Genomic DNA, 26,704 nt, shown 5'->3' on the forward strand with positions numbered 1-26,704 from the left:
ACCGAATTTCATGAGAATCGGCCGACTATATCTTATAGCTGCCATATAACTGAACGATCGGAAATGCCATAACTTTGGTGTTTGTTAAGTTAGGAAGTTGGGATTTTCTATGGGTTTTATTTTTAGCCAATCAATCCTACCTATTAAATTTCATAAGGATCGGCCTACTATATCCTATAGCTGCCATATAACTGAACGATTGGAAATGCCATAACTTTGGTGTTTTTAAAGTTAGGAAGTTGGGATTTTTGATGAGTATTAAGAATGCATCATATGAATAATTTTGGAGAATATAATTTTCAGAGTATTCTGCAAGGGTATATCAACTTCGGCTCCGCCCGAAGTTAGCTTTCCTTTCTTGTTTTTACTTATTATTTTTCATTTCATAATAACAAATATATCGAATTTTTAGGCTAAAATCACGTTTTTGACTTGAAAAAAAAACTCAACGTAGTTACCTCTAGCAACATATTAACAAATTAACAATTTTTGTTTGGTTTTTTCTGATGATCCAGTAACGAGTTCTGCTGTTCACCGCAAAACCTTTCTTTCTTGGAGGCGCCTACGGAGCTTTTTTTTATGAAAATTTGTGAAAACGTAGTTTAAATGTTGTACTTTAATATGGTTATAAAATAATTGATCTGACATTAACCGTATTGCGTAAAAAAATTCATGAAAATGGACCATACCCCCCTTAATAAAACGATTAAACACTCTTAATAAAATCTGATTGCATATTGTATGTAAATAAATAAACATTTTATTCATCAAAACAGGTTTTTGTGCATCAGTGTGAGAATCAATAGCATTTTTACCATATTGAAATATTGAACTGTTGTTTATTTTATTTTATTTTTGTTGATCATTTTTGTATTTATAATTGTTCTAAAATATCCCTTAGGTTTTCAAACTAAACCTTTGTTATGATAGTAAGCTTGAAACTGTTGGTAGCTCCCAAGACCCTTCTTCAAGAATTCCAGTTCCCCCATCGCTCGCCGTTTCTCAGTCTCCCAACACAATCGCTCTTCTTTGTCTGAGCGGCGTGCTCTGGTATAAATGAAGCCAAATTCGTACGCAACCGTTTAGTCCGAAATATTTCGTTAAAGCCAACGCACGGCGAAGATCGCGCGTTCTGTACCGATCGAGCATTTTAAACGACCTACAGAAATAACTGTACGGCACCGGTGACAACAACAAAATTTATGCAAATTCGCGGGTGTCGGTGTGTGAATGTGTATAAAACAGTGTGCGTAAGCGATTTCCGCTTCGACGCCGACAAAAATGTTTACAAACAAACAATTCGAAGCTTGTTTAGGCTGTCTGCGCAATAATTTGCACCCCCTGATTTTTTCACCCAATTGCTTGCGAAATATTTACTTACTCTAACTTTTATGCTGCGCCCGGCATAAACAAATGCTTTCCATTTTAATCAGGCAATAAAAATGCTTTTAAAAGTTTATAGTGGTCAATTTGTACGACCTTGAAAAAGATATTTTAGTAAAATTTTGTTTCAACGCTACAAAAAGTACAGTAAAAATTTAATTGTTAAATTGAATGTCTAGCTTTAAAACTACATATGTATGTATGTATGTATGTAATTTTATTCCGAGCTTCTTATATTTACAATAACATGTTGATTAATCGGATTTTTAATGAAGGACTGCAGCTAGATTATTGTATAATAAATGTCAAATAAGATCATTCATAATCGAACATCCTATAACGATTTTCAATAAAACACCGATCTTTGGCCCTAACGTAAGCCAAGTCGTGATTGAACTCGGCTCAATCAAGGCGTGACTAAATTATCTAGGGAATTAACAAGAAGCACTTTATCATAAACAGTTAATTATAGAGAATCGCCAATCCGTTTAATCTTCAGCTCTGTTTTCTTACATGAATACGAACTATTGTTACTTTGTTCTATAGAATTTCCTATTGGAAAATAAGCAAATGAGTTTCCATTTAAGGCAAAACAACAACCTTGAACTCTAAGCCAAGCTCGTTTAGCAAGTGATTTAAGCAGTCGTCAAATTGACATAATTCCAGTCAATGAAAAATCGAAGTGGAATTAAATACGAATGGCAAATACAACGTAGAATAGAAAAACATTCAGCAACTGTGACAGGGACACGGCTAAAAACTCAAATAAAAATATAGAGGAATAGAGAGCCCGCGTGCAGTTAACGAAGCATAGACAAAAACTGATTAAGTAAATTGAAAACACACCACTAAATTTCAGGCAGGCACAAAGTCGGCGAAATACCCTTACCACTGAAAAGAATTTAAATTTCAAAATCATATAAAACAACAAAAAACATTTTTTAATCAACGTTGAATATTTATAAGTTATAATTTATTATTTTCTTTTTTAAGACCTTCTTAAGTTTAATGGCGTATTTTGTTTATTTTATATTTTGCTGATTTATACAATAAGTAGTTAATTTAAATTTTACTAGCGCAAAACTCATTAAGATTATTATTGTTTAAATAATGGTTTTAACTACCGATGTTTGTTTTAAAAACAATGTCTTTTGATAAATTTTCTATCATTTTTTGAATTTAACTTTTTGGGGAAATTTAATCATTTGGACTCTCTAATTTGTTGGTTCTTTTTGATGAGCTTAAGATTAATTTCTTTTTAAAAAAGTATTGCTGACTTCTTTTGTTTGTTTAAAAAATAAAGCGAATACTTAAAAATACATTATTCTTAGCTGTCCTTACAAAAAGAAAAGGCACAAATACAATTTTTTTGATTTATTAAGATGAAACTGAAAACAGACCTAGAAATTCAGAGTATTACTCATACTGCAACCAGTACAGTGGTGTCCCCGAATATTGCCCCAGTCGGCCGGCACAGTAAAACGTTCTTCCCACAACACTTGGCTGCCCATTTAGAATATTTATAAACCCAGCGACTAATTGAGTGAGAGGGAGAGTGAGAGAGCGGTCAGTTGTTCACTCACTCGGCTACTCACTCACTCGCTTGCCGTTTATTTGCCGCTTCCTCAAATTATTTAAGCGCATTTGACGATTGTTTGTCTTTCCACACAGAACAAAATCGAATCTGGTTGCCGGTGTACATCCACGTTTAAAAAACTTGAAACCCTAAATAAGCAAAAGTATTGACAAAGATCAAAGACAAGCTTAAAGTGCGTGAAAAAAGAAATACGAAATAAAAATGAAGCTGTGGCTCGGTGTATTGGTGACCGTGTTGGCCGTCAGCGGATGCTTTGCATTGCCAGGTGAGTTTTAGCCCTTTAGCCAACCTGTTGTAAAAATCCAGTTTTGGTGCACCCCATAAATTAGCATTTATTTTAAGTAAAAACAAAGTCCCAACCAGTCAGAAAACCGGTAAGGATCGCACTTTGTAAGCCTAAACATTAACATACAATTAGATAAATAAGGTAATTAACTATAAACAATATTACAACAAATTTTAATCAAAATGTGAAATGAATTAACTTTTTCAAAGCTTAATGATTTACATTTTATAAACGCCATCTGACCGGTGTGTAAATCGATGGAATCATCGTTTCAGATTTTTAATTCTCACTCACAAACTTGGCTGTCCACAATAATATACTATGTTATAATAATAGGTTATATGAAAGCGGCGACAACCTTTTGACATTATTAACAAAGAAAATTGATAAGAAATAAAAATTCCCAGAGAGCACACTTTTTATTTCTTAGTGTTCTGGTACATTCTGGTAGAATCTGAAAAAGCACTTCCGTGCAAATGCCAACAACGCAAATAATTAAATTTGATATCAATAATTAATATAAATATTTTGAAACTCTTATGTTGCCCTTTTTACAATCTCAATGTTTTCAATTAATATTTACGAATGTTTTTTGTTGTATTACCTTTGAATTATAAAAAAACAACGAACTAAACCCAAAGCTAATTTCTTTCATTCAAAAAACTATTCCCTTAGGTATTTCGAATTGTTTTAGGTAATATTTTTATCTTTTTGAATATTAACCATAATTTTTTAACAACAAAAGTTTCTAACTTGCTCAGTCAATTTATTTTATATAATTTCAAAAGATATTTAACCCGATTCCAAGGCATTTTAAAGTTTAAAGACGATTCTCTTTGCCGGATAATGATGGCATCTCCTGATAACAAAGCGAGACACTTGACAATCAGCCAAATGCATCTTACAGATACACAAGTGACTACAAATGGCAAAATATCTGAGGCTCTCGGATGCGCGGCGCAGCATCAGAGATTGAGATTCGGGGAGCTGCGTCCTTATTGTCATCATCAGCGTTTGCTGTTCGCTGCCTTTGGCTGCCACTTGAATGCATAAATTGCTGAAGAAGCTGCCAGTGAATTGCAGATGATGGGCGGCTAGTGGAAGTGGGCGTGGCCGTGGGTTGGAAGCTGCCACAGCCACTTGAAATTGTCAAATTCGCTGCAGTCCAAATCATTTGCAAGGAATATGAAAATTTTATGCAACACTCGTAAATCTCCATTTTTCAGCAAAGGTTGCTTCCGACTTATCGTTGCAATGAGTGCTTCAAATTATAGTGAAAGTTTTGCTAAATTGACGAGAAAACATGTCGACAGGTTTGCCAATTCTTAGTAAGGGGAGTATTTATTATTCATAAATGTATGGAAATTGTTGTTGCCCCTATTCCGTAAGTAGATTTTTGTTGAAATATATTTGGTTATTTAAAAAAATTCGAAAAAAATATTCTCAAATGCAAGTGATTGATTTCCAATTAGATAATTATATTCAAAATTATCTCACAGAAATATTCCATTGCTCTCAGTCAGATTAAATAAATTAACATAAAAATACAATGCTGGAAATGTGGAAATACTAGATCCAACTGGCTTTTTATCTCTTATTTATAAGCCATAAAATAGATGATGTTTACATACTTAGTGCTAATGTATTTCCTCTGGCTTCTTAAAATAATAGGTATTATTTGGCAAGTGTGCCTGTTGCAGCTTTCACCAATTTCAATCAGTTGAACGAACTCACATGTGAATATTATGCACCCAAGATCTGTCTTTAAATTCATTCCATTTCTCGGCCTGATTGCAAGAGAAATTCTTGAGCATTCTACACTGTTTGTTTTCTTTTCCTTTTTTCTTAATTTTGCTTTTATGGGAACGGATCATGCCAGTGTCTCATGGCCAACAGAATTGGGTTAATTATGGCCATAATTCGCGTTTAAGGCCTTTTTCCAGGGAATGTCTTTCTCTGGCCAGAACAAATTGCAACTGCATGTTGACATAAATCACTTTTTGTTATTTTTTTATTGCTGTCCGTATGTGGAACTATGCGTGGAGTAATAAAACTGAAAACAATTATGAAAATTATTTGTAAATTATTATATTGTTACATAGTTGGTTGTTGTTGCAATTTGTTTAATTTAGAGAGATATTTATTTGTGCAAATTGAAGTTAATTTTCCCTTATAAATATTTTGGTTATTTCTCTAATGAATAGCCAGATAATTAGCATTTTATTGCCGGCCTAAATCAGTGGCAATTGTGACCAAGTGGAAATATTTAGAGTTCATTTATTGGGTCTAAGCTCGTTATAGTAAATTGTTGACAAAACTGAGAAGCGGCAATTAATTGGGGTTTAATTCAAGGACGTTATACAGCCGTTAATACTTTACGTTATTAATAATATTTCTAAACAGAAAAGTTGCATCTGGCTTATGCTTTATTTCATTTTGTGGTCATCATTTAATTAAAACTTCAATTAAAGTAAACCAAATTCTGATCACAAAAATGTATTTTAAATGTTTTTAGTCTTCACCACAGATTTTAATCCACTCTAGAATTTATTTAATACCATCGTCAGACAAGGCTTATTAAATTAAAGCTTTCAAATCAAAGTCAATTAAACGAACAAATCGTTTAAATACAAAACACTTCTGTTAAATAAATAAAATTCCGAAGCTTGGTAATTTAATTTAAAATGACTTAACTTGACTCTGGTTTGTTGCCTTGGAGTTTTGGACTTTTGCGGTGAGTTAAGGGAAAAGAAAGAAAACAATGTGAGCTTTGTACATTCGAATTGAAAATTAAATAAAAACAAAAGGCCGCCGAGCAACAGCAGCTCATTCAAATTAAATGAAATTGTTTTTTTGGAATTTGATCTGCAAACTTTAATTGGTTGATTATTTTATAGAGTTTTTGTCTCGGCCTTGCCCTCTTTCTTTTTCTACACATACTTGTTCATTCAGAGAAAATTAAGTAAGCAACTTGTCATTTTGTGGTATTTTTGGATTACGCTTCAACTATGTTTTTCATTCACTACTTCGTTATTTTTTTTTAGTCGAACGATTTACAATAATACAATAAATTTAAAAAAGAAATGTTTGAATAATTTATTTTGTCAATTTTGTAGACCTTAAAATTTATTTTAGATGACAATATCTTTCTTTCGAAAAATCTGACAATTTTACACGACAGGTTACCTAGTGTTTCGAATTGTTGCTTTTTTATAATAACAACTGTTTCACTTGCAGGGAAATGATTAATCACTTTCAATGGAAACCTATACAAAAACTTTGTCGTTGTAACGCGACTGCGATCTAAAGAGGGAAAAAAGTAGATGAGAATTGGATGTTAGAATATGTGTTTTTCTGGGTGTTAGTAAAACTTTAAAGCTGGAGCTATAATCAATGGTTACAATAAGCCGGTTAAATAAATATTAAAAATCATAAGGTTAATTATAAGGTTTTCATTTTAAAAACATTTAAACGAAAATTACTGTTCGATAAAGAGTTTGATTAACATGTATAGCCTCAGTTTGACACAGGCACCCATTTCTATATAATATAATATTAAACAATATAAAATAAGTTTTAAACCGAAATCAATATCGAGGGTTCCCCTTTATGTCATTATATATGTTAAAATACGTTTTAATATACGTTTTTTAAATAATAGATTAATAAACATTCGCAATTTTTCTCGCATCTGAGTGGATAAGTGAGATGCCAATAATGAGATCTCTCTTAACGATCAATGAGTCATCAGCAGCTGCAAAAATAAACTAAAAGCTTAACTAAACAGTTTTCTATATAGTATTTGCCTAATCAACAATGAAATGCTAACAATAACCCGTGAGACAATAGGCCGGCGGTATTTGTAGACTCTGGACTCGCTTTGGATCTCCGGCTGAATTGCAATTGTCAGATGTCACGGAGGGATTAAGTTCCCCCTCTTCGCCGCCCCTGTCCAATTAGACGGTGACTCAAACTCCCGTAGTCTGTGATTGAGAACTACTGCAACAGCAGCCAAACCATCAGAATCAGCCACTTTGGCTCTGGTTCAATGTCACGTAATCGCTGCAAGTCCTCCCCGGAGGGTCACCCCCTCCGTCGTCACCCAGCCCACTCCGCCACGCCCTCTCCCACCTCTCAGTTTGCCGCCTCTTTATGTTAATTTATGTGCTGGCAAAATGTGCAAGCGCCTCTAATGCTCAGCCACGCATGGCGCAAACCCAAAATCAGAAATAAATTACAGAAGGCAGTCGACGGCAGAGGCAGTTGCTCATAGTCAGCACAAACTGGGGAATTAACAGGGAGCAATCTCACAAAGACGGTTATGCGAAATGGAATCGGAGTAGCCAAAAAGAAGGCATAATTATCATTCTGGAGGAATATTCTTAAGAGTCAGATATCCATATATATTGTTTTTTAGAGTGCGAATCAGAATCAAAAAATTATCAGCTTATTATTTTTTAATTGCTCTGATTGTTTTAGATAAATCCAATTGTGGGTTAAAATTGTTCTTCGATTGAATATTTTTAATCACGGCTGTTATATTTTTATCAAACAAAATATAAAGGGGGAGTGTTAAGTATTGTAAAGTTTAAGGTATTTCGTGCAAAGATATTTTAACATTTTTTAATGTTCGATACACTTTGGATGATACTAAAAAAAATTAAATTAATTTTATTTGGTTGTTTTTTCAGTGTTTAACCTATTTGTTGAAATAATAATATTTTTAACTAAAATAACTTTAATTTTTATGTTACTTTTAAAATTGGAAACAACATTTCAGTAAAATAGTATAAATAATAAATTTTGACATATGGATGAAGTAATATTTAGATAGTATATGTAAATAATAGTGTTAGTGCTACTTAAACCAAAACTGACTTGCAATACACGACTTTAACAAACGTGTAAACATTAAAACGCACAGTATAATTGTATATTATAATGAAATCCCGTACATTACTCAAATACTCAGCTGGCAGTTGCAATGTCAACGCAATGCAGCTTTAAACGATTTGCCAAAAGGGGATTTGCGGATGGCGAATTAGGATTGAATGGGCTGAAAGAGGGCTGTGGATTGAAAATGGAAATGGGATCGGATTCCCGGACCCCCCAGCAGCTGTTGCCATATGTCCTACTGGTACGGCGTAAATTTAATGAGATTCCTGTCAAATTAATTTCCGGTTATGATTAGATTTTCGTTAATAGCAATTTGCGGTTTTTGCAGCCAACCAAAAATTTGCGAAATCCAACTCCCATTTCCCCCGTTCCTTCTTATCCATATTTAGCTCCATCTCCCTTTTTGAATTGATTTGTATTTGCATGCGACATTGTCACCATGCAACATTTGCAATGATTGCACAAAGTGTCTGCTGCAATTATCTGGCCATCATCGTCATAAGTCTTTTGCACAATTGATTAACATTAAGTAGTTTAGTAATCGTAAATCATGTTCAGGGCCTCACCCACAAGCCTTGCTGGCTTTGGCATTTATGAAAATTTTGCATATCTGGCAAAGCCCAAGAAACCGAGGAATCATTTGGAAGGCAGCCAAATTGAGGCGTGTGTAGAGAGATTTTGCGATTTATTTGAGCATATCTAGACTTAATTGAAAGGCCGTCATGGAATTCCCAGAATACATAACACTTACCAACTTAAGTTTTTGACTAGTTTTATGAATATATGGGGACATTAACTAAAATAATTATTGAATAGCTCAAACGATTTTGGTCCAAGGGAAGGTGTTTTTCGAATTCTAAGAATACGCAGCGTTAAACCGCAAAAGATTTAATAGTTTTATAGTAATATTTATAGTTTTTGAGGAATATTTTTAGATCATTATAGTAATATATATTGTTTTTAAAATAGTTTGTTATATATTTGCACAGAAATAAGTTTGATTTATTTATGTTTTTTAAATTTAAATTTAGTTTTAGGTCACAAAACTATGTCTTATTTAAAAAACGGTTTAAGGCTTCATAGTTTGGGGTATTATAATATTCTTATAATATTTTAGTTATTGGAAAATAAAGACACACCCTCAAACACACAATCATTTTGTAGCCCAGTGTTTCGCTTTAACGACTGCAATTCGATGCCAGATTTAAAGTGAAAGCCTTCAAAACGAGGCTCACACTCATTTAGGACAGACTCAGACACACAAATCATTAACAATTGCAGCACCTGCCACTCTCCCCTCCCATTTCCCCGCTCCATGGAGGCAAAACCATTTACAAATCAAGCCCAAAAATCAAACCTGAACGCTTTTTCATTCTTTACAAATTTTCTGCACGTACACGGCGGCAAAAATGATTCTTGATCCAACAGAAATAATGAAGGCTGAGGCAGACAATGGAGGGGAAAGCCTAAAATTAAACAATTTTACTTTTTGGCAATTTCATTTTTGCTGCTTTGCAGAATAATTTGTTGCATGTGGCGACGATATGACAACATCCAATTCCAAAGGAGTTGGGGTGGGGCGGAAAGGGGCGGGGCGCTTCGTGTCCGGGACCAAACAATCAAAATCAAATTCAGATGAAAAAACTCATTTTAAACGCGACAAACGTAACGTTCAATCTTCCAGAACATTGAGTACGTGACACGATTGTCACATTTGGCAAAAGGGAGAGATTTCCCGGTGGAGAGAGCGAGAAAGATAGATTTCACGGAGAAAAAATCTACACATTTTAAATTCTGATAAAATAGTTAATATCTAAAGATTATAAATAACTACCTTTAATAATTGTAAATTAAGTTAACAAGTAAATAAACCTAAAACTTATGAATTACATAACTTTCAGATTGAAATTTAAGTAAATAATAACTCTACATTTATAAAATTAGTAGATAATAAATAATAAAATTACTTTTTCATCAAACTTTCATTGTCTACATTTATTGGTACATGTATTATTATTGCCTAAAAAATGTCAAAAAATGTGTTAATTTTGAAAATTAAAATTTATCCGAAAGCATTGTTTGTTTGATATTTATAAAAAGTCCTAACATTAAAATAAGTAACTTTTCTTTTAAATTTTAATTAAAATTAAAATTGATATTTTTAAATTTTTTTCTCCGTGTACTCCTCACAGTTACATCCAAGGTGTTTTTTTCCTGTTTAGTTTAGGCTCAACTCGCGTTTTGTTTTTGTTTGGCCAAAATGCAAATGAAGTGGAGGGAGAAATGAAAAATGAACGCAGCACCTGACTTGACTTGTAGGATAAGTCGGAGGTGGGGCAGAAACTGGAAGAGTGGGAGTTACAGCCTGACCTAGCGACCCAAAATTAATTGAATTAAATTTGATTTTATATTTATTTCGTTTTGTTTTGGTTTGCGGTTCCTTCCCCACTTTCTTATTGCCATCTGTGGGTACGTAAAAATTGGTTTGTCATGCAAATCTTGATTTTATTGCATTCTGATTATGGGGCAACTGAAATGGGGTTGTTGAAAGATTCACTCATCAAGTTATTTGTTTGTTTGGTTAATGAAGTTGTATTGTGGAAAAAAGAGGGCGAGGATGTTGATTACAAAAAATCATGAGTATGGTCTTTAAAAGTGGTCTTTAGTTGTTATTGATTTTGTAAGTACATCACAATTAAATTATGAGAAAAATATATATACATATTTATATATATTTAAAAGCATAGTTACCCTTCTTATTATAAACAATGGAAAATATTTGTAACCGTCGCTTGTTCGTCTGTCTAACTATAAGTGCACCCTTTAATGTAATCCTTTCAATTTGTTTCGTAATTCAGCATTGAGCTATCCACTAAATCGCATTTGTTATCTCTGCTCAAGTCATTAACATCCCCCGTCCACCCATTTCCCCAATGGCTATCAAACATTGAAGCCATATAACTCGAATCTGTCACAACCCATTCTTCTGGCTGTTCCCCAACTTATCACAGCCTCATATGGAGTCGCCACTCAACGCGACTGCCAATCAATTGTAGACAGAGGGAAATAACCATGCAGATAACTAGAACTGCACCGCATCCTCTATTAGGCAGCGCATCCGCCACACTCTGACACATGCACTTAAAAAACAAAGTCAAAAGACAATTACTAAAAAAAAGGATTTTAAAATCAATATGATTTCAATACTTTTAAATTTTGAATGAAATATTAATACAAATGTGCTGCGATTCACAATAAAGGCTCATGATACAAAAATGCTCGAAGGATTTTAACATTTTAATCACTTAACGTTTCGTCACTACTTAAACATTTATGTTAAATTAAAACCTTGAATATAGATTGCTTATTATTTATTTGACAAAGTAGTTAGTTAAAATCGTTAAACTTAATAATTATATTTAAATTATTATTATTATTATTATTTTTTAAAGCCACATATATTTTTAATGATTTACAATTTTTTTTTTTAGTTTAACCATTTTTGTTTTATTTTTTGAAACCTGGATATTATTAAGACAGTTACAAGGTATCCATTCGGATTGTTTGTTTTCTGAAACCTTTTTCCATCGAGTAATGTATAATTTTAAAAAAGTACTCTTTGAGTGTACTCGAACCAAAGAGTGGGCAATAGAATGGAGGCAACCGTGAAACGAGACCCCTGTGTGGCCCCAGCTGTTGTTGCAACGCGTCACATTAATCAAGGCACCCAGTGGCACCACCGCCCCCCCTTCATCCCCTTCGAATCAGGCGGGATTGGGTGCCGGGCCCCCATCCTCAAAGCTAACGTCATCGCACATCTCGCACATCAAGGGGATGGCCGAAAAATCATTGTTGACATTTGTAATTAGAATTGATAGCAAGCAGACAGACAGCCGCCCATGAAAAGGGGGTTGGCCGGGGTGCGGACTTAGTATGGTTAGCTTGGGGTTCAGACGTTAAACTAATTTCGTTTTCGTTTTTCCAGAGCTAAACCGAAGCGATATGTGCACTTTGCGAAGGGGTTCAGCACGTCCATCATTTGTTAAACTTTTTTTTTGCGTCGATCCGACTTTGATTGGAGTGGGATGATAACATGTGCGTGTGATTTGCACTTAACCAAATTTTTAGATCTACCCAATTGTGGAAAATAATGAGGTTTACTTTGTGGAAATATAAATATTTGTTTACGTTTTAAAAAACAGCTCTTACCAATTTGAGCTTTTTATAATAAAGAAAATTAAATAATAGTAAAATATTCGATGCTAACTTTGAAATTAGTCATACATACTTAAGGGATTGATGCAAGTATTTAAATAAACTTTTTGTTGTGCCCATTAACTTTTTATTTTTGAAGTTGTTGTATGCTTTTATTCTTGTAAAGATATTTATTTGTCTGTTAAAATTGCATTTGGGTGGCTAATGTATTTTTTTAAATTTAATAATTCCTTGGGATTCTCCGGAACCTATTGATTGTTTTTTTAAGAAAATGTTCGTTTAAATTATTTAAAGTTTTTAAATTAATTTCTGATACTTTCTTAGTAAATTAATGTTTTTTACATTAGTTTTCCAATATATCTTTTAGTAATCAATATTTTTTTTGAGTGAGCGATAAATGCGTGTCAGGAAAATATCAGGACCCACGCACCAACACAATCCCGCAGGTCAATTGAATGGCATTTCACTTGGAGAATGACAGCAACTAAGCTTCAGTCTGCACTTTCACTCGATTGGGGCAGGCGGTGGGTGAAAGTGGGTGGCAAGCTCAAAAGCTGGCTTTGATTTCACTTTCGGCTCGACTGCTGTTGACATATGCCCCACGACCCCCTTCAGACCCTCAAGTGTCGTAGATATGCGTGTGTGAGGGGCATCAAACTAATTTTCCTCCTGTTTAGAGTTCTTGAACGTGACACAAGTCTGCACTCATGCCACGCCCACTCCCTGGTCCGTGGCCCGCCCTCTTGGGCCATTCCCACTGCCTTCGCTTCGACAGGCCTCCGACTGTCTCTGGCCAGTGGTTATCAACTGATTTGAAATCATTTTAACCCAAATTGCGTACAATCGAGTTGGCTAAGAGGCGGAATCCCGACATCCTGTCCACACACTCCGGCCGGAGGGAGCACAAATGTTTGTATGTGATTGAAATGCCTTTCTCAGGGTTTCGGTTTTGGTTTTGGATTTGGTTTAGGTTGGGTGCTTCCAAAGGCGTTGATGGCTTCTCTCCTGCAGCTGCAATCGCTCTGAAAGTGGGTGGTTGGATTCTAATCTGTGCTGGGATTAGGCTAATGGATTAATGCCAGATAGGTGATTTTAAAAGCGAAAGCACTCACAGTGGGAAAAGTGAAAGAGCAGAAATAAATCAAGAAAACGTTCGATTTATTTACTATTGTAGTTACTTTTCGAGCAATGGCATTAAAAATGTTCAAGCTCTAATAACAAAAATATTTACAATTATCAGACACTAGTTTATAAATCTATTAATATAAAGCTCTCCAAAAACTTAGGATAATTTCACCGGAGTTTTCAGTCAAAGAAAAATTGCACTCTTAAATAAATATGGTTGTCTTGGATAATAATAACACTTCTAACCAACGTCTCTTTAAGCCTTTTCTGTTCCCTTTTCGCTGTTAATAATTGCCAGAAGCTTGGCGTAAAAAAAAGATTCTCAGAAGATTTACATAGTAAACTAACTTTTTGCAACTACAATCATAATTACAACAAGTAGCCTAAGCCCCTACCTCCGGTCTTCCCTTCTGGCATTAGGGGAAAAACTTTTTACATTAACCAAAGTGCGGCTATTAAAAATTCATTAATTGCATGCAACTGCAAAAAGGAGCAACAAAGTTGAGGCAAAAATTCGCTGGAAAAGTTTAATTGATTTGTGAGCGCTAAAATGGTAAAATAATTGATAGATGGCCGAGAGGATAAATTGAGGGGAATGGGCAGAAAGAAAGCCAACTCTAATGAGAATGCCCTGCAGTAAAAGCTGAAAAGTTTTATTTATTTTAAACGTATTTTTTCATTTTATTTACCGTTGTTTCTATTAATTAGAAAAGTTTCACCATAGTAGCGGCAAATACATTTTTTTGTGAATTAAATTTGCAATATTGAATGGAAATCCGGAAAATGGCAAATGAATTGTGAAAAAGTGGTAAACTTGTCTCGGCAATAAACGAGCCGAGTATTACACATATTTCATCAACAATTTGAACGTCAAAGTAATTGAAAACGCATGCATCGATGATGGCCAAAAAGCGAATTGCAATTTTGTATGTTGGCCAAAACCATATTGGGGCCACTCATCTGTGCTGCCCCGAACAGCGGCAATATAAATTTGATGGCCAGTTCAGACTCATCCCCCTGGATACCAATGGAATCCAATGGAATCCCAACTAGCCCAATTCGACCGGCAGTTTAATTACCATTTTGGGCGCTGCGAAAAGGCCAATTGGAGGAGCATTTAATAATTTTCAGCAACTCTACGCAGCCAAGCAAAGCAGTTGGCAATTACTTTTTAGCATTTATATCTACTCTAATTTCTCACAAATTCTCATGTTTCTCAAAGTGTCTTTCAATCATGAGTTGATGGCTCAGACACGAATGTAAAATATTGTTTTACGAAATGTAATAACATTTGTGCACTTAAAAGAAGTAGGATTACATGAGTTCAAAAACTATTTAGTATGATAAAATCCTAAATAAGATGCGTACCAACCAAATATTTTCGAAAGTATTAAAATAAAGCATAGTTACTTGATTAAAATGCCAACACTTGGTTTTTTAAAGTGTATACACCTTTTCGGCGCAACAATTGCGTTGCGAATTGCAGTGTACATAAATTGGACTCCATAAAAATTTGGAAATTAGAATAAAAAGCTTGCAAATGTAGATTAGAGAGAAATTGTTAATCCCAAATAAGTAAACCAGATTATTTAAATAAAAATGTTCTTAATTTCTTTAAAATTATAAACCAATAAACTAAACAAATTGAGTTATATTAATCTCAGATACTATTTGCAGCCACAAAACACTTTGTCAAAAAAACCAAATCCTGCCACTGAGCATGAAAAATTCCCAGAGCCAAGGCAAAGAAGTCCGGTGCACAAAATCATCATTGCTGCTTACTAAATTATGCAAAATTGTACAATTATGTTAATTAATTGACGCAGCCAGTCGGGCACTCCCACTGCCGCCTGTTGGCCAATTAGCGCCATAAAACGCAGGCCAAGCGATTGCCAGGGATTTTATTTTGGCTCCCAGGAAAGCAACAAAAGTGGAAGGCCCAAAAAAATATATGAGTGCCACGCCCAGTCGCTTGTTAACCTTACATAATTAGCAACAAAAATGTTCGTTGTGTTTAGAACAAAAGCGCAGCGCATTGCAGAAATTTCCGCAGTCCCTTTTGGTTTCCCAAAAATCTGCCAACTTGCTTTATTAATTCCATAATTCAGCAGAGGCAGCGCGGGCTTAGTGCGGAAAGTCGGGAGAAAAGCCGTAGTCCCCTGTCTGGGCTTAATTATTGGAAAATTAATGAATCTGCCATGTTAGTTGTTTTCATATTTCCTGTGCTCTCCACGTTTCTCATGATTAATAGCTTTAAAAAAGAAGGCAATTAAAGAGGGGTTGGTAAAGCAAACGATGGGGTTATCTTTTATAGTGTTAAGAAAAGTTAAATATAACGAATTTTAAATCGGTTAGATTTTATTCCTAAAATGTACTTATTGTCTTATATATATTATTAATTATTATATATTATTTAGATTGTATTCATAAAATGTACTTATTGTTTTATATATATTATTAATTATTAGCCAATCAATCTAGTTTTTCTGCCTGTCAGTCAGACTTTCCGCCCATCCGTTTTTCAGATTTAAAGCTTTCTATATTAACATATCCCAAAAGTCTTAACTCTTTTACTATATAAAATAGTTGCCCTAGAAGAGATTGAAAAATGTATTTGAAATCAAAACAATAAATTTATTTTCGTTAAGCTTGTGGAATTTGGGAGATGAATGAAAGAGTTTAGTATTTTCCATAATTATTTGCTGTCTTAAAATCATGTTTTTAAAAAAAATTTTGTAAACTGAAAGGTGTGAGACTTTTTACTATTTTTTATATTTGGTAGATTGTTCTTTGTTTAACAACTTTAACAAACGTTTTTTAAAGTAAATTCACATTCGATAACTTAGCATTTACACCAATGAATATATCCATGCTGCATATTTGCCAGCAGGTAGCCCACTTTCATATGCACCACCAAAGGTAAATATTGGCACTTGTAAATGACATTCACGTCTGCCAATCTACCCCTTTTACCCGGCGCCTCTGGCCCATATTTTGGATCTTTGTTTTTGTTTCTTCAATTGCTCCACTTTACGTTGAAGCTCTGTGGGACTTTAGGGGTGGTTGAGGGGACAGGGGTGGTGGTGACATTTTTTCACAAAAACCCCAACATATTGCGGGCGTCGGGTATATTTCTCATAAATCGGCTTAAAAAGCGAACGTAAAAAGGGACCCGCAAAAGTGCATTTGTTTTGTGCACCCCTGAATCAGACATCATGTCACATCCCTCCATGACCCCTTGGGGTCACATACGCTCGACTTCTGCGTAAGCAATTTCACGCAGCACATAAAGCTTTTCATATTTCACATTTCATTCCAACTGCACGCGAACTGAGCTGCCCTGAGATGAGTTGAGGAGAGCCAACTCTGCTTGACTTATTTTTAACGTCGTTAGTTGGTTTGGAAGGGTTCAATGTGAGAGGGTATATTGGATTCGGGGAAGAGGTAGCAGCAGGAATTCAACTATGCAGAATAATGCTTATAAAACAACTTAACCCATTGGGAAATGTTGCACAAAAATCTTATCAAGAACGCTAGTTACCATTTGGAAAAACTTCTGGCATATTAGCTTCGTAACATTAGGAATGGTCAGCAAAAATAAAAAAGTCTTGACCGATTTTGTTCGAGGTAAACTTTGAGTGCCAGCAATGTATTTCGAACTGTTTGAGCAGAAATGTCACTATTTTCAATTTTATGTTAGGTTTTCTAATTTGCTTTTTTAAAGTTATGTTCATTTTTTGAACAAAAAATATTTACATTTTTTGTTGCTCCACAAATCAGTGAGAAATTCGAACCGACCTGAAAAATAAAAGCGATCAAACTTTTGCTTGTCATTTACATTTTGCCGACCGACAAATTAGTTCTAGAACATAGAAATATAAAATACATTTTGAGTTAAAAAATACCATGATTATTTTTAATAAAGGAACATCTTGGTGCTGGGTAGCACCATAGTCAGGGTCATTTCTTTTTCCTGATTTGTGTTATTTGTGCTCTCTGGCCACTTGTTGTATGATGGTTGTGCTGCGTTGTTTTGCCTGTTGTCGCTGTCAGTGTCAGCTGCTGAGATTTATGAAGTGCAACATGCCTGGACTAAAGATTGAGGGAGAAAAAGATTGAGTGCCGGGAAAGGAGGAGGGGAGAATTTATCTGTGCCTGCAACCTGACTGCACGTCTCCCGCTCTGAATCCGTGCGAAGGACTCGTTATTTAGGGGCTCGCAGATAGAGCCTTGGCCCAGTTTGTGAAGTAGCTAGAATTAATTCTAAAATCAAAGTGATTTATTCGCCTTAAACTTTAAAATGTCAGAGATCAGGCAAAGGTCAAGGGAAATAAGCACTGTTATATCATATAACTTCGACTAAAAGAATGTAAGAAGAATTATGCAAAGCAAAGACTGCGTAATCAGCGTTAATGAGGCAGGAAAAAGGAGTCTTTCCCTGCTGATTTGGCTAATTCAATCCAATTTTCGCAGGCAATTTGGCTCTTAATGATGACTAACAGCGTTTAATTTGCACTGAAACAACCTTTTCCTTTTATTTTTCTCTTTAGCTCGCAACGACCCGCAGGACGATGCGGAGGTGATTAAGGTGCCCTCGCGCCCTGAACCCGAACCGGATTTCCATAACTTCCGCGGCGTCATTGATACGGGCTCGGGTTATCCCTTCCTCCAGGCGAATCCTTCAAGCTTCAACCTGGGCATCTTCGACTCCTTTGATGGTGAGTGCAATGCGTCACATGCGGCGTATGCGTGATGTGTTGCTTAATTGGCTTAAGCATTTTTAATGATATTTTAATTAAACAATATTTTAATGTGGCCTCAAAAACTGCATGCAACGCAATTACCTGTCTCGAATGCATTTAATGCAATTATTATTGTGCGTAACGATGATCGAACGGTGTACACATTACGTATACTTAATATTAGAGTACTCAAGCGGAGTATTCTGGTTTTTGAACAAATTAAATAAGTACAAAATATTTTAAAGATTAGCTTTTTAGTGTCATAAATTTAATAGTTATTATGTTGCATAATGAATATTGATTACAGAATTTTGGTTTATACTTTCAATCATAAGGTAGACCCACATATGGAACATTTAAAGGAAATGCAATAACCATAAATCGTCCTTTTTTTTTAATAATAATTAAAATAATGAGTAACAGAGTCTTCGAGTTTATTTTTCCATATTGGTAGCCATGGTCTAAAGGCACATCCCTTGGGTCAGGCCAATTAGCCAACTGTCCTTTGGGGACTTTTAAACTTTTCCATCTCTATTTCTGCCTACCCCCATTTCATGGAAGTGAAATGAAAAACAATTTATCAAAATATTATGTTCTTGTAGCCAGACAAAGTTTATTTATTCTCTTGTATTTATTTCTATATTTACGGGGAGCCAAAAAGAGAGTGGAGTGGAGTAGGTCAAACCAGTCTGTTGACCATTAAAAGTGAAAAGTTTTGCGCCTCTTCTTGCCAATTTCTGCTTAACTAAGACTGTAAGACGTCGCAGATGACGACGATGAAGCTGAAACTTCATAAATCTTATCCTAATACGTTCGAGGGGTAGGATAAAAACTTCCCAAAGCCCTGGGCATTGTATATGCATAAAAGTTGTTATATTCTTTGTTGACTTATTTTTGGGTTGGGGGTTGTGGATTGTAGGGGGTCAACGATAACGAAGCGTGGAAAATGGCATATAGACAAATAGAAAGTTGAACGTTGCGGTGGCCTGCGAAGTTTCTTGTCAGCGAATTATTTTTGTTCTACTTAGATAGGAAAATCAAAAAAGAGAGAACACGCAAAAAATCTAATATTTAGATGCATGGAAAAAATAATAAGTACCACTTAAAATATTTGTAAAAATAATTTTAAAGAAGTCAAAAAATATGTTTTTTTCCTTTTAAAAATAAAAACATCACCTCAAATATGGTAACAACTTTTTTCGAGCAGAAACTATTTCACGCAGCTTTTTAAACGCATTAAAATGCAGCAAGCAAATGAATTGGTGACAAACGACAATCAGCAACCAGGCCAAAACAAAGTCGTGCAAACAATGCGGTCAAGAATTTATGACAAGGTTGAAGAGAACAGAAAAAAGACTAGAAAGGCCAAAGAACTAAGGCAAGGCGGACGTATTGAGGAGTAGGAGGGGTTGCAGCCAGGGGTTGAGGATTACAAAAGTGCAGACAAGAAAAAGACAGAGGCGCCGACGACACAGAAAACGCTTTTTAGTGCGTTTACGGATTAGGGATTTCCAAACTGAAAAATACATTAGCATGAGACAACGACGACAACGGAATGCCTCTCCTTTCTCAAGGATAGATACAGACACTCAAGGAAAATTTCATGGACCAGTCTAGACCAAGGACACCTGCTGTGTTTCCCACAGACTCACTTGAGCGCCTGTTTAAATTTTTTGGGTTAAACTTATTAGAGTTCGTTGAATTGGTATTAATCCTATCAACAATTCAGGAATCTAAAACAAAGCAAACAAATTTTGTATACAAAAATAGTAAGTGTTAATAGCATTATTGAAAAATCACAATGATTTATTTAAATGGACAGCCAAAATGAAACTGCCGTCTACTTTTTACATGAATTAGCACACGTGTGTTTGAGTATTAATATTTGCAAATACAAAATTCAAACTTTTAATGGTCGCTTATATATGGAGCATATATATATTATATTATATCCATAAACCTATTTAAGCACCGAGCTGAAGGCCTAAGCTGCTTTGGCTCTAAGAAAATCGTTAGCTTTTAGTTTAATTCTAATTGTTAGCTTTAGATAAAAAAAATTAAATAAATGTAATAAATGTTTAATATAATACCACAATCTAGTAATTTGCTTAACCAATGTTTTTTTTTTTTTGCTTTTAAATAGATCTCCTCCGACGTATGCGTACCCGTCTTTGGCCTGTGATTGGCAGCGACTCTGGAGAGGATGGGGCTTCCCCTAAGGACGATTCTAGCGATGAGAGTGGTAGTGGCTTTGCATTTGGTCTGCGACCCTTGATTCCGTTGAACCCCAAGAATGGCAATACCACTTCCACTGTTAAGGTAAATCGGGTTAAGAAATGCCTTGAAACTGTATTGACATGTATTTTTAGCCACTCAGTCTGCAAAATACGTTTTTTCATTAACAATAGATTTTTAAACTTGTTTTTAAAAGATGTAATAACCAATCCCTATCTCCTCAGGTCGTCGATGGCCACAAGGTTGAGATCAACGAGACGGTGTACGGGGACAGCAACAGTGTGTTCAAGGTGCGATTGGTCAACGTGCGTCCTTTGGAGAGCGGCGAGGAGGTGGCCCAGGGGGTGCACACCAGCGAGGGCGACTTCCAGCCGGCGTCGGCCCCCAGCACCTCCGCCCCGTCCACCAAGGTCGGCGAGTTCGAGGAGGAGGTCGAGGACGACCGCCGCGAGCCGCTGGAGAAGCAGCCGGAGGACAACGAGGTGCGCGACATTGATGAGCCCAAGGTATAAACATATTTACGACAAAGAAACACTCTTTCTTTGAAAGACATTTAACTTGGAAATGCTTGGCAAGCGCCGTACTAACCAATAAAAAAGCGAATTGTATATGAGATCTTTCTTAAAAACTTGTAATATACCTATATACATATTTCTATTCTTTTTTAAATAAAGTTTTCCATAAAAACTGAGCAATGCAATTGTACATATTATGCCTGCGTTTATTTTACTATACTAAAAATTATAACACAATATTATGCAACTGAAATTAAAACTTATTGGTGACTTGATTTGGTTGTGGTTTACTACTGCTGTTTTTTAAAGCTTTTATTGACTGTTTATTTTTAATTTAATCGCTCTTTTCAGTTTCGTGGGCTCTATAATTAAGTTTTCTAATTTGTCAGGCCAATAATCTGTTCAAACCACATTCGTAAATATTTTATTAACACGACAAAATGTTTAATTGTACAATTAGATGGTTTTTCTTGCTTTTTAATAATGTTTTTGCAGTCATGTAAAATGCATATTGGTTCATTGGATTTGTGAGTAATTTGATCCATTTTTTTGATATCACTGCAATGCATCTAAATTAATAATGCAAACAAATTATAGTTTGTGGCCACAACACAAAAAATGGAGGTAACATAATATTATGCAAAAGTGTAGATAAGTAAAAAACTATAATGTGATGAGAGAGATAAATATTTCTGAACAGAGTAATTGACAGATAGAATTATGAGTTGAATCATGACAAAATTAATGCACGATAATTTGGATTTCAACTGAGAGAATTTTTAAGAGTTTATTGTTTTGTTTTTATGACAGCACTCATTTAACGAGCACAGATTTATTTTCAGTTATTATTTTAGGTTTATTATTTCTTTACTTGCTCTATATGTATAGATTTTAAATTTCATGAATATAACAAAAATGGCGAGTGGAGAAATTTATTGCCTGCGTTTTCGGTATAGTGTGTTCTTTAAATATATATCTTAAAGAGAACAGCTACATATATTTATATCGGATATGAGTCAAAATTTTTCATCTTCTCAACATATTAAATTGCAGAGAAAAGGTTGTTCATTCAAAGAATTTTGCTGTTAAGCCTTGGGTAAAGTTAAATAAATAAGGAATGGGGATTTAGTCAGGATCACATTTTAAGCCTGTGTTAAATTTCGGGTTAAAGTCACTGTTTTCCATTTATAAAATATGTGAATTTTTCCAGACCACCCCCGGCAATTGGTCACACACGTTACCAATTCTTTAGCGGTACATGCATCATATGCGACAATTTTTCTTGGCGTTTTTGTTGCAAGTCCATTAATTACTTTTAGGCCATAATAAAAATTAATTTTTATTAAAAGTCATGCGCTCCACTCGCATAAATCCTTGTCTTGGGCGGCGGGCGGCAGTTCCGCGGTGGGCGTGGCAGGTGGGCGTAGGGGGCGAAGAGGGCTGTATTTATGAGAATTTATTGTGGCGAAATCGACGAGTGCCGGTTGGATAAATTTTTTGTTGCTCTCTGCGAGCCGCATAAATCAGCGGGAAATTAATAAATGACCATACAAAAATTGCAATGCAGCGTAAAGCGCAATTATTAACAATTTTAAAGTTGTAAGTGACATGTCAACGTTTAAATACGCAAATTTAAATTTAAATAATGCCAGCGGTGACATTTTCGTACCCCACAACGGAAGCAAGAAGAATAAAAAAAATAAAAACTATTCGCACGGGTTGCGAATTGCAGTCGATTTGTTTTTTTATATTTCCATTTTAATTTTTTGTGTGTTCAACTTTATTTTTCATCTCGCGCGGATATTGAAAGTTGTGGTTTGTGTTTGGAGGCGGGGGGGTGACGGGTGTAAGGAGGCTTGGCTTCTCATGCGTTTATTTGAATTTAATATTCATGGTTATAAATATTAATACACACGGAAGGGAATGCGAGGGGGTGGGGCGGAGTCACGGCAAAAACTCCTTTTCCAGCTGCATTGAAATATTGAAAAATTGTTGAAGGGTGTTAAACAATTTGACGATTGAAGCTTTTGCAAAAAGCATGTGCCATAATCGCAAACATGCAAACGACTGAGGGTTTTTATTAATATTTTCGCATTAAATTCACAGTTGTGAATTTTTGAGCTTTTGATAACTTTGACCAAATAACTTTTTATTTCCAATTAAATAAAAGCATATGCAGATGTACTCATGCAAAAGTTCGCAGCCGGAAGAGTTCTTTCCGATTTGAAGTACATATGTATGTATTGAATATATATTCCTGATCAGGATCATCAGCCTAAAGCACATTTGAGAATTATTAAAAGACATTGTTTTTAGCATTAATGTCCGAACAAAGCATATAAATTATTTTAATGAATTACCTCCTGGCCAAATCAGTTATTTGTGGTTAGAGGTAATAAATACAGTTGCTTTATTTGGTTTTTAAGTTCTTTGGTCAGTAAACCACTAACAAAATATTAAATGTCCAAAAATTCCATTCATCCCGTCAAACCACAAAAATTATTTCCACTTTTCAATCACTGCGAATTCTCGAGAAATTCTTACGAAACACAGAACGTGACTCAGTCGTTAATTTGCATACAAACTATAGTACATACCCAAGTAAGCTGTTCATCCCACTGCCTTAAATTCTTCTCATTTAAACGCCCATTTAAAATGCATCTGTTGTGATAAATCATTTGAAAAAAATATACTTAAGTGATCACAACGAACGAAAATGAACAAATGTGTAAAAAGTTGTATTAATAATATAAATTTCTGAGAAAACAATAGTGAGCTCAAAGCGAAATCGGACGAAGAAGAATTGTATATATAACGTCACTAAAAGAGACTGAGTGAGAGGGCATGAGCTTAATGCTGATTAATCATGAATCATGAGTGAGGCAACGCATAACAAGCAAAAGTAATGAATGAAATGACACTATAGAGGGAAACACGCATATAAGATAAAGAGGGCTTTTGAGAAATATCTGTTGAGAGGTAAATGTAAGCTTAGCTCTGTTACTATCGTTTGCTCTTTCTCACACTCGTTGGGGAGCCGCTTCTGTGTTAAGCCGCTGTTAATCAGCCTATCACTTTTTCTCATTCTGAAATACTACATTCTCTGCTTATAGATTAATGTTATAAAAATGTAAGCTTGACTTGGTAGTTTCTCAGTTGAAGATTCAAAGGCAACGAATAAAGAGCTACAAATTATTGTGAGTTTTTACCGGTGTACAAACAAAGTTCAAAATATAAAAAAAAAAAACCTTGAAATTTTTTAAAAATTTAATTGTCAATATAAAAAAAAACCATTGATATTTGACATTTAACAATTGCAAAATAAGATAGTGGTAAAAGGCTAAGCCCTATGTATAATATATTAATGTTAAACTTATCGCTGTTCTTTAATAATAAAATAATTTGTATTTTATTTGAAAATCTGCAAGATGCCGCTGTGTTAAACTTTTAGAAATACTAACCCCTACTATTGGCCCTTATAAATCATTACAAATTAATTACAACTTTTATTCAATTTATTTCGCACACACGCACACATACTCACAAAATCGATGCACAGTTCACAACACCAAAAACCACAAGTTATACAACAAAACTTGCAAACAGCTTACCCGCAGACTCAGAATCCGAGGCTACAGATATCAGTGAGGATATAGTGGAGACTCATTTTAAGGAACAAAGAGCGACCATGGATAAGCTGCAGAATATGATGGCTTCTGAACAAAAAGACATGGCACATGAAGAACATTTGGCGCAGTATCACGAGGAAAAAGAATTCTTGCAGAAAAAAGTGAAGAAGGAGCGCGAAGAACTCGAGTCCTCCGACGATGAAGATGGCGAAGCTACAACTCCAGTCATAATGAGCGAAACCTTTAACGAAGAGTGGGCTGAATTCGACCAGGACCAAGATCAAGATCAATATCACGATCTGGACCTTGAAAACGACCTGAACAATGATATCGATATCGAGGAGAACTTTGTGCCCGTGGACCTTTCCAACGATATAGCTGTCAACGATTTGGCTGCCGCAGATCCAGATTTTCCTCTCAATCCTGATGCTGAGGTCTTTGTGGACCCATCTCAAATGAGAACTATGCCCATGTTCGAAAAGCTTTCTTTAGGGGAGCCTTCAAAGTGAGGGCTGTGTGACCCCATCTAGTCTAGGCATTTTCTTTAATCTTAAGTCCCTAGTCTGTAACACTTCATCGAGGATATCTCTGAGAGATCCAAAGAAATCGGCATTCTCTTCAACCGTAATTTATCGTATTTATTTCGACAGAGAACGAGTATTAAGTGGTCATGATTGCATTATTTATTGCTAAAATACAAAAATTAAATAAATAAAATATAATTTAGTATCCTTTCAAGAAGGAGTTTTATTTATTTTAATAATCAACAATACAGTAAAATCTCAGATAAAAGCCTAAAATAAATGTAACTTTAAATTATAATAGAGTTTAATAATTAAAATATTATGTCTATAATATGAAATAAAAGCAAAAATGCGTTTTGAAAATGTTGTAAAATTAAAAACTGTTAACATAAATTAATAATCAAAATCACTCTGGTTAACAGACTTCATCGTCTTGTTGGTGCCATGATTTATTCTGAATAAATGAAATATTTAAACGAATTCATCAAGAGCTTTTAAAGCCTTTTCAAAAATGCTGCATATTTTCAGGCTAAAGTGCAACTATTCGATAGAGATTCCACTGATTTAATTGAATATGGGCATAAAATGCTTGATAGGCAATATATGCCTCATTAGTTCTCTCTGCATTAAAAAAACGACTAGTTAATTATTTTTTCCATACTATGTGTTGGGGTAATTAATTGTGGTGAACTTATGGTTAACTTAATTGCCTGTTATTCTTTTGTCAAACAAATCCGCGGACCATAAGAGCTTATTAATTGGTAAATTATAGTCTGGGGGCGAAAAACGATTACGACCTATTCATCAGATTTATATGGCCTTCTCTGCATTTTGACTAAGTCACCAAGCTCAAAATATGGTGAGGAGCTAAATGTTTATAAAAGTGAATAACATAAGTCACATAAAGTGAACTCTACTGAAAAATACCAGTACAATTTATTTAAGCTGTAAATTATACTGGAATGTAAATAATCCTACTGATGGGTTGCACGCCAATTGTAAGCACAAGTGGCCGACATATTTGGATATTACAACCAGAGTTGCATTATCAGCACCGTCCTGAGAATAAAGGATGCAAACTGTTTTCAGCTCATTGGGGAGTGAGTGAAAGGCATATCAGTAATTATGGCTCCCGTGCTTTTAATCCGTGATTCCTCTGGTTTGGAGTTCCTCTTCCACCTGTCTGTTGAATGGTTTATTCTCCCATCCCCTACTTTATTCACAGCCTTTGTGTATTTGTTTTGCCCGGTGCAATGATTGCAACTTTTCAATTTGTATTTACAAAAGCGAAACAATGCGAGGCATGTAAATGTGGCAATACCTGTATAAATTCAGCTTTATATACTTGCATCGTTTGTTCGATTTAAAACACTTTAGTCAAGCTTGCCGACATTTTAATTTTTGTAGCTTAAAAAGGCCACTGAAGTGCTTTGAAGTTTTATTTTAAGTTAATCAATATTAATATTATCAATATTAAGATTATAGTGTCGAGAAAAAACTTTTTAAAAGTTTTTTAATATTGTTTATTTAATAGATGTATTTAATTTCTTTACTTTT

The 26,704-nt window shown here is 34.8% G+C and overlaps 1 protein-coding gene across 2 annotated transcripts; it reads left to right on the top strand.

The window, feature by feature from the left end:
- The first annotated feature begins 1,105 nt into the window (after positions 1-1,105).
- LOC108050604 lies at positions 1,106-25,627 on the top strand. Of its 2 annotated transcripts, XM_017132367.2 has the most exons (6): positions 1,106-1,173; positions 3,055-3,245; positions 18,053-18,220; positions 20,388-20,563; positions 20,704-20,985; positions 24,554-25,627. In XM_017132367.2, exons 2-6 carry the CDS (start codon positions 3,182-3,184, stop codon positions 25,130-25,132), a joined length of 1,269 nt encoding a protein of 422 aa, XP_016987856.1. In that variant the 5' UTR covers positions 1,106-1,173; positions 3,055-3,181; the 3' UTR covers positions 25,133-25,627. The 2 variants fall into 2 exon arrangements, with proteins under 2 accessions (XP_016987856.1, XP_016987855.1); XM_017132366.2 differs by lacking the exons at positions 1,106-1,173; positions 3,055-3,245; positions 18,053-18,220; positions 20,388-20,563; positions 20,704-20,985 and adding an exon at positions 24,155-24,191.
- The last annotated feature ends 1,077 nt before the right edge of the window (positions 25,628-26,704 follow it).

Source organism: Drosophila rhopaloa, unplaced genomic scaffold (assembly GCF_018152115.1).
Source record: "Drosophila rhopaloa isolate 14029-0021.01 unplaced genomic scaffold, ASM1815211v1 contig_2, whole genome shotgun sequence".
In the NCBI taxonomy this organism is placed as follows: domain Eukaryota; kingdom Metazoa; phylum Arthropoda; class Insecta; order Diptera; family Drosophilidae; genus Drosophila; species Drosophila rhopaloa.